This window comes from Scyliorhinus canicula, chromosome 17 (assembly GCF_902713615.1).
Source record: "Scyliorhinus canicula chromosome 17, sScyCan1.1, whole genome shotgun sequence".
NCBI lineage: Eukaryota > Metazoa > Chordata > Chondrichthyes > Carcharhiniformes > Scyliorhinidae > Scyliorhinus > Scyliorhinus canicula.
In genome coordinates, this window is record NC_052162.1 from 18,335,597 (window position 1) to 18,349,403 (window position 13,807).

The window sequence follows — 13,807 nt, forward strand, 5'->3', positions numbered from 1 at the left end:
GCCGGGGGAAATGCTGCACTGCCGAAGGTGCTGTCTTCTGGCATTATAAAGACAGTCCCCTGACTAAATTCAGCAGGAGGGCTCAGAGAATTGAGAGAATTGAACCCCCCCCCCCCCCAAATATTTAAATTACAATATAAAAGACGCTACAGGATTTGTGTCCAGCGCTCTTAATGCAATTTTTGTTTTGAATTCTCCATTTTGTCCTTTCTCGATCTTGTGAACTTTGAGGATCTGCATATGACAAATAACAACGAGTAAATTGCTGCAAATGATTTGAATGGGAATGCTGGACGTGCACATCCCAAGGCACCAGAGAACTTGACATTGTCCAGTGACTTCATTTCACTTTACTGTACCAGCATAGCTTCTGAACGTTCCATGTGATTTTCTTCAAAATTGAAGTCTGATAGTTCTCCCATGACCTGTTGCTGGTGCAGTGGAGATTGAGTTTAAAACTTGCTCCCTGATGTGGACAACTGCACGCGTGTGTGTGTTTGTTGGGGCGTGGGATTTAGAAAAAAAAAAGCATATTTGAGAAATTTCTATTCTGCTTTTTGCAACCGAAGGCGTGGAAGAAAACTCGTGACTGAGTTCCACTTTAATAGTCGACTCAGCAGATTATTTGAAATCTATTTATTAACACCGGGTAAGTTCTGAAGCCAAGTCAGCAGATGGGGAAGGGGAGGGGGATATAGGGTATGGGGTGTTATGGAGGAGCAGTGAAACACCCTGTCTGCATTGAGACACAGGGATCGGTGCAGGTGCTGTGTGTGTGTGTGTGAGGTTAGGGGCGTTCCGAGTGGCGGACTGGAGTTAGTGGGTTGGGTGTAAACATTATCGATAATGCAGCAAGGAAATTCCACGGGGGCGTGGTACATAAAGGCCACGAGTTAGGGCACAGCAGCACTGCTGATTTCGCTATCAGTTTATCTCCGAGCGGGGACTTTGCTCCCAGGAAGAAGGAGTTAGGATGTTTGAGAAACTGGGAGAGATGCGCCAGAGCCGCTTCCTGGTGGCGGCCGGTCCCGGTGCCCCTTACCGGCCGGCGGGAGACGCGCCCCCCGGCCCGGAATACGCCGGGAACCTCGCTCCGCCCAAGGACAGCGGGGCAGTGAGCTACGGCGCCGTGCTGGAGGATGTGAACCGCCTGTCCCACCTCCTGGGCCGCTTCCTGAAGACAGCGGAAACTTCGGAACGGCGCAATTTCGGCGCAAACCCGGCGGAGGGCTGCGGGGCTCCGGGGGGGACATCCCCGGGCAGGAGGAGAGAGGCGGCGGCTCCCCCGGGCTCCGGCCGCTCGCTCAGGAAGCGGGAGAGCCGCCGGCGGGACAGCGGCGCAAGTGCGGCGGAAGCGGCCTCGACCGGCGTAAGGCAGCTATGCCCGAAGGAGCGGATCGGCGGCTCCTCGGAGGCCGCAGCCCCGGGGAAGGAGCGGATCGGCGGCTCCTCGGAGGCCGCAGCCCCGGGGCTGGCGCTGGAGCCCCGGGAACACCAGTGGATGCTGGCGGCAGCGGCCGGGGACTGGGCCGCGATGGAGGAGCTGCTGCTGCTGGAGCCCGGCCTGCTCAACAAGAGGGACTTTATCAGCGGCCTTACCGCCACCCACTGGCTGGCCAAGCAGGGCAAGGACCAGGCACTCCTCCAACTGCTCCTCCTGGTGGACAGTCAGCGCTGGGCCCTCGACCTGAACGCTAGGGCGGGAGGCGGGGGGTACACCGCCCTGCACCTCGCAGCCATGCAAGGCCACCCCATGGTCATCAAGCTGCTGGTGGGCGCCTTCAACGCCGACGTGGACATCCGCGACTACCGCGGCCGCAAAGCCTGGCAGTACCTGGGCAGCCAGGCACCCAGCCAACTCCGGCAGCTGGCAGGCATGGAAGAAGCACTGACCCCTGGGCAAACCCCTCTGCCACCCACCCAGCACAAAGTGCACAACCCGGCCAAAAAACCCGACTTCTCCATCATCACCTCACTACAACGATTCCTCAAACCGTCCTCCTGGTACAGGAAGAAAACACAAGCTGACCTTTAATATAACCCCTTCAACAGCAACAGACTGGAACTCTGGCTGGTCAAAGACTTGGAGGGTCAACTGCAATTAGATCACCAAGGTGCCTTCTCCTTTTAAAGAAAGACTTGCCCCAAATCGTTTTCTAATCTGTTCCTCTCGATTTTGGGACGTTTTCATTTCAGTTGTTCGCCTTAAAGGAAATGTCCTCTCAAACGACCAATGAATGTATCTTGTGTTTTGACATGTTCCATGTGCAATATGTTCATTTATATTCTCTCGGGTGTCTGCCGTGGAGATGTAACTGGAGTTTAGGAATCGCATGTCGCTGTGTTGCTGTTTGAACTGAAAGATCACCAGAAAAAGTTCGGTTTGATAATGTGTGTGTGTGTGTATATAATATGTATGTGTGTGTGTATACTGTGCTTGTGTATTATATGCATATGTCGGTACGTGATAACATCTGAATCCGATGTGATTGAACATATGGTAAGGACGGAATATTATTATTCCTCTTTGACCAACATAACCTGAACATTATCGCTCTCCTTTTCAAAACGTGCGTCGTTGTCGGAGCATCCTTGTTCAAGGAGGGTGTGGATTTAAACATATTCTTCCTCCTTTTTTGAGACCGGTTAGTACTGTAGAAATGTCTGGCCATTTCTTTATGTAATTTGTATGAAAATCAGCAGGGTAAATAAAATTAACCAGGTACCGAGATCAAAAGATATCCGATATTGTGTGGTGTTTTTTTTTAAGTGAGTTGCAAACTTGAATTTGTCTTCATGGTAATGCTTAAAACTCTAACTTTCTAAGTCGTTACTTATTTTCAACATTTATTGTGAGAGTGCAGTGTTCAGACCATAACCATTGTCCAGTCTCTATGTATCTTTTTAGAACAGTGCTTGAGTATTCCTGTGTCTGAGGGGGTGGGGAATGGCTTGACCTTTGGGTGTAGATTTAAAACAAAGTTCTGGTAAGGGAGCACCCGGTGCATTTTTCCAAAATCTACTTAACATGCAGGGAGGTCTGCATGTTATGTTTCCCCCGGTATTCACACACTCTCTTGTCTTTCTCCGTGGCTGTGTGTATGTACTTTTCCTGTGCCTTTTCACTAGCCTCGCTAGTTTCAAGCTGTTTTGTTCCGCTATTGACCGTCTCGCTGCAATAATCTTTTCGTTTCTTGCTTTTCTATTGAGCAATTTACAGGCTATTGAACCCATTAACCACCCCACCTCACTAATCTGTCCTGTTTCAACCCCTGCCAAGTGGCTTGCTTAACTTGCAGTTTTCAGTTCTGATGACATTGCCTTTGCTTCTTCCACATATGGAAGGACCTTCTGCGTATTTCCAGCATTTTCTTTTTTTTTTAAACTGTTTCTTCAGAACAGTGTGTGTATACACAAAATTCGTTCAGTAAATGTAGTCTCCACAAGTAGTTTAAAGGTGGAGGAGGGGATGATTTTAATCTGAAGCAAATTGCTCAAGTGTTTGTTCATTATCATTGCGATTGGACAACATTTTAGAATATTTTACCAAATTTTACAAAAAATTGTACTTTTGTGATTAAAATATAGATTTATTTGTGTGACTGATGTACCACTGAATGAATGTGTCTGTTAGCATTCATGGTAATACAACAGGGTAATTATTGTTTGGCAAATTATTGTTACGCAAGGGGCTGGTTTAGCATGGCAGGCTAAACAGCTGACTTGTAATGTAGAACAAGGCAGCAGTGGGGTTCAATTCCTGTATCGGTCCCTGAACAGGTGCCAGAATGTGGCGTCTAGGGGCTTTTCACAGTAACTTAATTGAAGCCTACTTGTGCAAATAAGTGATTATTTTTAGACAATACAATGCAGGATGTTACTCTAATAATATTACAATACCATGTAGGATGTTACTCAAATAATATTACAATACCATGTAGGATGTTACTCAAATATTATTACAATGCAAGATGTATTTTCGATCTGGACTAGTAGTTGTAATTGAAGTAATAACTGAATGACTTTAAACGGCTTAAACTGTCCACCGACTGGATCTGAACTGTTCTTGGCTGTATGCAGGTGTACGCAGGTAAGCGCAAAGCTCTCTTCTAGGGTCATAGGGTGGGAATTAGTGGACCCGTTAGCTGTGGGCACATATCCCACAATGACCACTAAGGTCACGAGAGGTCAAAAATGGGATTTGGCTGGCAAGATTTTAGAATGCGATCTTCCCGGGCCCTTCCCATGTCGGAATCGGGTTCACGCCCTCGATTGGCATGAAATATTTTTTTATTACTTCTATTTGCATGAATCCATTATAATATACTTAGCGTGGTTAACATCGCATCTTCAGCCCTCATCAAATCTTCCCACCCACCAGGCATGACAGCACACTGGTGCAAATTACTACCCCTAACCACAGAGAGGGAGGAAGGAGGTGGGCACCACTGTCACCATCAAGCATCAGGGAGTCTGGGAAAGAACCCGCTGGCCACCTTTTGGGTGCGTGGGGAGAGGGGGGGGTCGAGGCTGATGTGGGTAATTCTGAAGTCTGCTGCCCGTGTTTAAATGTTCTTACTGGGCTGTGTTAGTCTGTCATCTGTGGTATGAGGCAGCTGCAAGCCGGATGAAGTGGGGTGTGATGAGAGTCAAGGAGTTGGGCCAAATGGAACAAGAGATTTGGGCTAGAATGATCCAATCTAATATTACAGACGCCTGGGCAGCCCTCAACAATGGCTCAGATACTGAACCAGACGGGTAATGTTTTTTGAAGTGTTAATGTGGTGCAGAAAGATCAAATTGTTCAGGGAATAATATAAGAAATAGGGTTTGGTTATTTGATAAACAAATTTTATTAAAACTAAAGAGGGGATGGCAGGTGGTGCAGTGGTTAGCACTGCTGCCTCACAGCCCCGGGTCACTGTCTGTGTGGAGTTTGCACATTCTCCCTGTGTCTGTGAGGGCCTCACCCCCACAACCCAAAGATGTAGGTAGGGTAGGTAGTTTGGCCTCGCGGAGAGAATGTGCAAACTCCACATGGACAGTGACCAAGAATCAAACCTGGGACCTTGGCGCTGTGAGGCTAACCCACTGTGCCACTGTGTTGCCCTCCGCCCCAATATATTGATGCAACGAACAAAACCCCAGAAAGTATTGAACCCCAATGCCAATCAAAGACTATAAAAACTTAACCCCAACAAGGACAACGAAAAACATCAAATACAAACAATACTACAAGCCCATCGACGGGGCCCAAAACCAAATTACAACACACCCAATATGTGCTTTTTAACCAACTGACGCCACTAAAGGGACCTGCTGACGTTTTCCGTGTTCTGTATGTTTAGTCTAATCATGGATTGAAGTGGTTTACATCTCCTCCAACCCCACCCAGTGAGATAACATACTCAGCCTGCCTTCAGGCTGATTGAAGGAGTGCGCACACCTAAGACATGGTGTTCCGATCCAGATCACGAGGGCGCTCTATTTCTGCACAGCCACAGGGCAGAGGGAGTCAAATTCCATTAAAAACAGAAACCAAACTGATTAAGAGTCCATTCGACACCACTGAGACAGCCTGTAGCAAAATCTGACAGTGCTCCTTTAGCATTGGTGTGTGAAACGGGTAGTAAGTCACTTATTGTAAACTCCATTATTACCTTCACTCACAGCCACTTATTGTGTGTCCAGGAATGCGAAAATTTCTGTACTTATAATGATCAACAGCCAATAAGCATTTTGCAGACATAGTTAGAGACTAAATAATTAACTGGTAATGGTCATTATTTTTTGGGGGGGTTTCCTCTTTATTTTCTCCTTTTTTTTAATAAAAATGTATTTTATTACAAATATGTATTAAAACAGGTTATAGCAAATAAACACCCCAGGAAACATCTTTCCCAACAATCAACTATACAGTCTGTACAGATTTTTTCCCCTTTTTCACCCCCTCCTCCCCCACGATGAACAGCCCCTAAAATATGGTCACAAACATTCCCCACCTTTCCTCAAACCCCCCCCAGAAGAGCCCCTTAGCTCATACTTTATCTTCTCTAATCGCAGGAAGTCGTGCAGATCACCCAACCAAGCCGCTACCCCCCCCCCCCCCCCCCCCCCTCGTGTCGATGCCTCACCCAACCAAGCCACTACCCCCGGTGGCAATGCCATTTTCTCCCCTGGTATACGCTGAATGTATTGAAACATTGCTGATTCTATTATTGGCTACATTCCCCAACTGCCTACTTCTCATGTACAGATAGGTTCAATCGAGGCATTCAATAGGGCATTGCATGAGTACTTGTATAGAAACAATGTGCAGGGGTACGGGGAAAAGGCAGTGGAATTGCACTAAGTCATGATGCTCCTTTGGAGAGCCGGTTCATACACAATGTGGCAAATGGCCTCCTGCTGCACCATAACAATTCTGTGATACTGTTAACGGTGTTGACAACAAGAGTTAACACTGCTTTGCAAGTAAATCAAAACTGTTCTGATCTAAATGTGCATGTAGATACTCTGGACAGAGATTGCTCAAGGCAGCTAATAGTCCAAGTCTGGATGACTCTTCGTCAAAGCTTCGACAAAGAGTCACCCAGACTCAAAACGTTAGCTCCCTTTTCTCTCCACAGATGCTGTCAGACCCGCTGAGATAGAAATGAAATGAAATTAAAATGGCTTATTGTTACAAGTATGCTTCAAATGAAGTTACTGTGAAAAACCCCTAGTCGCCACATTCCGCCGCCTTTTCGGGGAGGCTGGTACGGGAATTGAACCGTGCTGCTGGCCTGCTTTCAAAGCCAGCGATTTAGCCCTGTGCTAAACCAGCCCCAGTATTGTCCTGTTTTTGTTTCACATTCCAGAATCTGCAGTAATTTGCTTTTATCTATAAAGATTGCTCAAGAGTCAGAGCCCTGACTGATTTTTCCCAACTGGTGCCCTGGTTGAGATTCACAAACTCAGCCATAGGCTGCAGGGTGGAGATTAAACCTGGGCGTGTGCAGTCCAGCTGCTCAATGAATGACTTGCTGACCCATGGAACTAACTGAGAGTGTTGGTGAAATGAATCCTTCTTTTTCTTGTTCTCAGTGGCCCCCTTCACACAGGAAAGAAAGGGAGAACAATGGTTTGGGAATACCCAACCTTCTGTTTTGCTGAGGAATAATGTCAGTTGGACACTAAAGGCCGAATGGCACAGTTTGAAGTAGAACTAGGGTTGCCAACCCGCCAGGATTGGCCTTGAGTGTCCACAAATTGAAGATTTATCTCCAGGACACTGCTGTGTGCAACCTTGGCAATCAATCATCGGGATAATTTAAGATATCAACAACAACAGCTTGCTTCTATCATTCTCCTTCATAATTTTTCCTCGTCAGATATAAAATATTGAAAATAGGTGGGGGAGAGTGGGAGGCTGTTTGACTGTCAGACAAGCATCAACCAATTGGTTACTGAGTCCCTTTTGCTTTTCTATTGGCATAGGAAGATACTGCATCACAATGAAGGATTTATTGGCTGACCAATAGTTGGGGTGTGTGGGCAAGTCATGTGATGAAACCTCCAGGAATACATTTAATCACAGTTGGCAACCTGAAGTAGTCGCGGTGTCCTCTCTTAACCCACATGACCATGAATAAATGTAACTGGACAGTCATCCGATTGCTGCTTATGGACAAATTGCCTATCTCATTAAATCTGCACAACAGAAATTAGAAATCGGATGGGATCTAGCATGATTGTTGGCAGGATAAAATGGGAGGAAATTAACTGATTGGATTGCTCTGCAGAGATTAACAGTGCGGATTACAAGGGGGTTTCGCTGCTGCACAGATACCGGGTGGCAGGAATCAAATTTCATTCAAAAACAGAAACCAAACTGATTAAGAATCCAGTTGACACCAAGCCAGTAGACACCTGTAGCAAATCCACATTTATAACAGTGCTCCATTAGCATTGGTATGGACACATACGTGTCAATGTGAAACTGGCAGTACAACCACATTGTAAATCAGTTATTGGAAACTCCATTGAGATTTATTACCATCATTTTGCGACAGCAATAAATTATTATTTGGCATGGACTCGCTGGACCAAATAGCCCCTTTATGAGCACAACGATTCTATAACAATCACTGCACAATAGTAAAATATTTTAAAGCACATCAATAAAAAAAGGGAAGACTGGGATGGGAATACAACCATTCAGGGATAGACCGCACCAGGAGTATTGTGCACAGTTTTGGTCACCTTATTTGAAGAAAGATGTAGTGGCATTGGAGGCAGTTCAGAGGAGGTTCACTGGATTGATTCCAGAGATGAGGGGTTTGTCTGATGAAGAGAGATTGAGCAGTTTAGGGCTCTGCTTTCCAGAGTTTGGAAGAATGAGGGGAGATCAAATTGAGGTATATAGGATGATAAAAGGTAAAATAGACATGGAGCTATGCTTCCTCTTGTGGTTCATTCTAGGAGAGGTCATAGTCTCAGGATAAGGGGCAGTAAATTTAAAACAAAGATGAGGAGAAAATACTTCTCCCAAAGGGTTGTGAATGTGTGGAGATCACTACCCCAGAGTATGGTGGATGCTGGGACAGTCAGTAAATTTAAGAAGGACTGAGACAGATTTGTAATTAGTAATCATAGAATCATAGAATCCCTACAGTGCCGAAGGAGGCCGTTCGGCCCATCGAGTCCTCACCAGCCCTTGCTCCGATAGACCTCCCTACCTGGGCCCAAACCCTCGCTCCTATCCCCATAACCTCACCTAACCTTTGCGCAATATTAGCATATCCAATTCACCTAACCTGCACATTTTTAGAATGTGGGAGGAAACCGGAGAACCTGGAGGAAACCCACACAGACACGGGGAGAAAATGCAAACTCCGCATAGTCACCTGAAGTCAGAATCGAACCTGGGTCCCTGGTGCTGTGAGGTAGCAGTGCTAGCCACTGTGCCGCCCTAATGGGTTGAAGGGTTACAGAAAACGGGCAGGACGGTGGGAGTTAAGGCCATGATGAGATCAACCATGATCGTATTGAACGGTGGAGCAAGCTCAAGAGGCTAAATTGCCGGGCGGCAAGGTGGCGCAGTGGTTAGCACTGCTGTCTCAAGACGCCGAGGTCCCGGGTTCGATCCCGGTCCTGGGCCACTGTCCAAGTGTAGTATTAATGGGATGGTTGAAGCATCTTCTATTGTAAAGACTGATGAAAAATATCTCTTTAACTCCTCTGCCATTTCCTTGTTCCCCATAACTTATCTCCCAGGTTCATTTTACAAAATAAATTTAGAGTACCTAATTTTTTTTCCAATTAAGGGGCAATTTAACGTGGCTAATCCACCTATCCTGCATATCTTTGGGTTGTGGGGGCGAAACCCACGCAAACACAGGGAGAATGTGCAAACTTCACACGGTCAGTGATCCAAAGCCGAGATCGAACCTGGGACCTCAGAACCGTGAGGCAGCAGTGCCAGGTTCATTTTCGAAGCACTTTAACCTCTCTCTTCCTTTTTATATATGTAAAGAAGCTCTTATTGTCAGGTTTTATATTCCTTGCTTATTTTCTCACTTTTTATTATCTTTTTAGTCCTCCTTGGCTGAAATCTGAATTTATCTGAATTTATCCCAATTTTAATAATAATAACAATAATAATCTTTATTGTCACATTAATACTGCAATGAAGTTTCTGTGAAAATCCCCGAGTTGTCACATTCCGGCAGCTGTTCGGGTAGATTGAGGGAGAATTCAGAATGTCCAATTCACCTAACAGCATGCCTTTCGGGAGGAGGAAACAGACAGATTCAGTACAGACAGTGACCCAAGCCGGGAATTGAACCTGGGACCCTGGCGCTGTGAAGCCACAGTGCTAACCACTGTGCTTCCGTGGCCGCCCAAAAAGGACAATTTCAGGAGTGGGATTTGAACTCGCCTCCCTCGAAAGGGACCAGAAATCACCAGGCAAGGAAACACACTCCTCAAGTCTGGCGCCTTAGACCACTCAGCCATCCTGACAAGTTGAATCTTCAGGGCTATCACTGACTTTTGCCTCCTTTTATGCTTTTTCATTCAACTCAATACTCACCTTAACTTTATTGGTTACCCATGATTGGTTTATCCGAGTCTTAGAATCTTTCTTCCTCAGGCGGCATGGTGGCGCTGTGGTTAGCACTGCTGCCTCATGGCACTGAGGACCCCAGGTTCAATCCAGCCTCAGGTCACTGTTCCTGTGGAATTTTTATATTGTCTGCGTGGGTCTCATTCCGACAATCCAAAGATGTGCAGGTTAGGTGGATTGGCCACGCTAAATTGCCCGTTAATTGGAAAAATTAAAAAAATATATATATAAAATTGGGTACTCTAAATTTTAAAAAAAAGAGTCTTTCTTCCTCACTGGGATATATTTTCGCTGAGAGTCATGAATTACCTCCTTCAGTGTCTACCACTGCTTGTTTACTGTATTTCCTGCTGATCTATCCGCCCAGCCCACTTTAGCGAATTCTATCCTCACTTCAATGTAATTCCCTTTATTTAAGTTAAACACAGTTTTTTCCTGAATCCAGTTTCTCACTCTAAAACTATGTCTTAAATTCTTTTTTTTAAATTTAGAGTACCCAATTAATTTTTTCCAATTAAGGGGCAATTTAGTGTGGCCAATCCACCTACCCTGCACATCTTTGGGTTGTGGGGGCGAAATCCACGCAAACACGGGGAGAATGTGCAAACTCCACACGGACATTAACCCATAGCCGGGATCGAACCTGGGACCTCGGCGCCGTGAGACAGCACTGCTAACCACTGCGTCACCGTGCTGCCCCTAAATCTTAAATTCGATCATGTTATGATCACGACTCCCAAGGGGATCTTTCACTCAGAGATCATTTATTAGGGGCTGGTTTAGCACAGTGGGCTAAACAGCTGGTTTGCAAGGCAAAACCAGGCCAGCAATGCGGGTTCAATTCCCGTACTGGCTTCCCTGAACAGGTGCCGGAATGTGGCGACTAGGGGCTTTTCACAGTAACTTAATTGAAGCCTACTTGTGACAATAAACGATTATTATTATTAAACCTGCTTCATGAAACATTACCAGATCTAAGATAATCTGTTCATTGATTGGCATCATGACATGCTGCTCTAGGAAACTATCCCTAATGCACTTCATGAATATGTTGTCGTAGCTACCATGTCCAACTTGATGAACCCAATGAACAAGCAGATTAAAGTCACCCATAATTATTGCTCTATTCTTTTACATGCTCCTATTATTTGGGTGAAAAAGATTTTCCCCAAACCCCTCTAAATCTGCCCCTTACCTTAAATCTATGACCCCTGCTATTGACCCCTCTTCTAAGGTGAAATGTTACTTCCTATCTATCCTATCCCTGTCCCTCGCAATTATGTACAGTTCAAGCAGGTCCCCTCTCAGCCTTCTCTGCTCTGAGGAAAACAACCTATCTTCACAGCTGATTTGGTCTCTGACCTGCAAATGGATCTCTTGCAAAAGCACTACATTGGAGTTTAAACTCGTAAGGTGAGCAAATGCCCTCAATCTTTTCACTCGTCCTTTGAAAGCAGCCCACTTGATTGCTCCTCCTTCCATAAACATTCAAACCCTCCACCACCGACGAACCATTGGCAGCCGTATGTACCATCTACACAATGCACTACAGTAACTCAACAAGGTTCCTTAGACACCACCTTCCAAACCCACTACCATCTAGAAGGACAAGAACAGCTGATACCTGAGAAGCCCACCACCTGGAAGTTCCCTCCAAGTCACTCACCATCCTGACTTGGAAATATATTGCCGTTCCTTCACTGTCGCTGGGGCAAAATCCTGGAACTCCATCCCTAACAGCACAGTGGGTGTACCTACACCTCAAGGACTGCAGTGGTTCAAGAAGGCAACTCACCATCACCTGCTGAAGGACAACTAGGAATGGGCAATAAATGCTGGCCTAACCACCCCACATCCCGTAAATGAATTTGAAAAAAGAATGACCACAATACACCATGTAAAACCTCTTAGGATATATGCACCCGAGAATATTAGACATTAAATGTAAACATACTTCGTAAATATAACCTGCCATGGCAAGAGCAGTGGGGCACCTCATTTACTGTATTGGAAGAAACTGATCAGTATTGCACTTCATGCAATGTCAAATTTGAACTTTTAATTAATGTACCTATACAAATGTAATGAATGAAGTATATTTTTTTGGGGGGGGGGGGAATGAACAGACTGGGTCTCTTTTCTCCTGAGTGATGGCCTACTACAGGGGTGGGCAAACTTTTCCGTGCAAGGGCCATATTCAGAAATTCACAATTTTAAAGGGCCACATAGTATATTAAGTAAAATAATTAATATTTAAAATAGCCAAAATAAAAGGTTTTTAAAGAAAAAAAAGCAATTAATTTTTATTAATTAATATTTTAAAGTAGAAACTTCACATGAAACACATGTTGTGCCGAGCAATGATCACCCTACTCAAGTCAACGTATCCACCCTATACCAGTAACCCAACAGCCCCCCCCCCCCCCCCCCCATTAACCTTAAAATTTAAAAAAAAAATTTAAAAAAAAATTTTTTTTTTAAATGACTTGATCTTGGTGGGCCGCATAAAGACCTTTCGCGGGCCGCATGTGGCCCGCGGGCCATAGTTTGCCCACCCCTGGCCTAATATATCACTTTATAATTAGGAAAGGTTTTGATAACGAGGATAGAGAGAGAATGTTTCCCCTTCTGGGGAAGAGTCTAACTAGAGATCATCAATTACAAGATAGTTGCCAAGAAATTCAATAGGGAATTCAGAAGATACCTTTTTCACTTAAAAACTGGGAATGTGGAACTTGATACAACAGGGAATGAATGGTTGAAGCATTTGATATGGATACATTTAAGGGGAAGCTAGATAAAGGTTACATAGATGGTTTTAGTTTATTTTTGTTTATCCTTTCATACGATGTGGGGTGGCTGGCTGGGCCAGCATTTGTTACCCATCCCTAACGGCCCTTGAACTGAGTGACTTGCAAGGCTATTCAGAGCCCAGCTAAGAATCAACCACATTGCTGTGGGTCTGGAGTCAAAGGTAGGCCAGACCAGGTAAGGATGGGAGATTTTCTTTCCTAAAGGACATTAGTGAACCAGTTGGCTTTTTACAATGTTACATACCCTATAATGTTAAATGTGGGAGTTCCCAATACCCAGAAAGGTAACTTGGAACACCGATTGGTATAATGTGAGAAAAGATAAGCAGACCAGGGAGGAATAGTCCAGTGATTCTGTGATCAACTAATAAAGAATATATTTTAAAAATTTTATTTTTTTTATACATTTAGAGCACCCAATTATTTTTTTACCACTTCTGGGGCAATTTAGCATGGCCAATTCACCTACCCTGTACATCATATTAAGTTGTGAGGGTGAGACCCATGCAGACACAGGGAATAAAGAATATTTATTAGCTTAAAAGAAAAGCAAATGACAAGAAAGACTATAATACACCACAAGAGTACTGCAGCGATGGTTATGGACACAGGATTACATGAAGTTACCACTTTGTTCCCAAATACCTACATTTCCTGAAATCTGAGACACCCTTGTTCAAAACAACATCCAATATTATTTAACTCTGTGAGCCAAATCCAGCAGATAGTTACCATGCACAGGTTATTTGTCCACGTTTGGGAAAACTGTCTTCAGTTTCAGCGAAGGCGCAATCTTCTTGGTTCGAGCGTTTGATTTAAACTGGCTGCCCTTTCAGCAATAACCTGTTTTCAGGGGAGACGTCAGTTTTCTGCAGCTGGCTGTGGC

The 13,807-nt window shown here is 44.9% G+C and overlaps 1 protein-coding gene across 1 annotated transcript; it reads left to right on the forward strand.

The window, feature by feature from the left end:
• The first annotated feature begins 730 nt into the window (after positions 1 to 730).
• On the forward strand, positions 731 to 2,741 carry sowahd (sosondowah ankyrin repeat domain family d). The gene has a single exon (XM_038776042.1). It carries the CDS (start codon positions 974 to 976, stop codon positions 2,033 to 2,035), a length of 1,062 nt encoding a protein of 353 aa, XP_038631970.1. The 5' UTR covers positions 731 to 973; the 3' UTR covers positions 2,036 to 2,741.
• Positions 2,742 to 13,807: the final 11,066 nt, after the last annotated feature.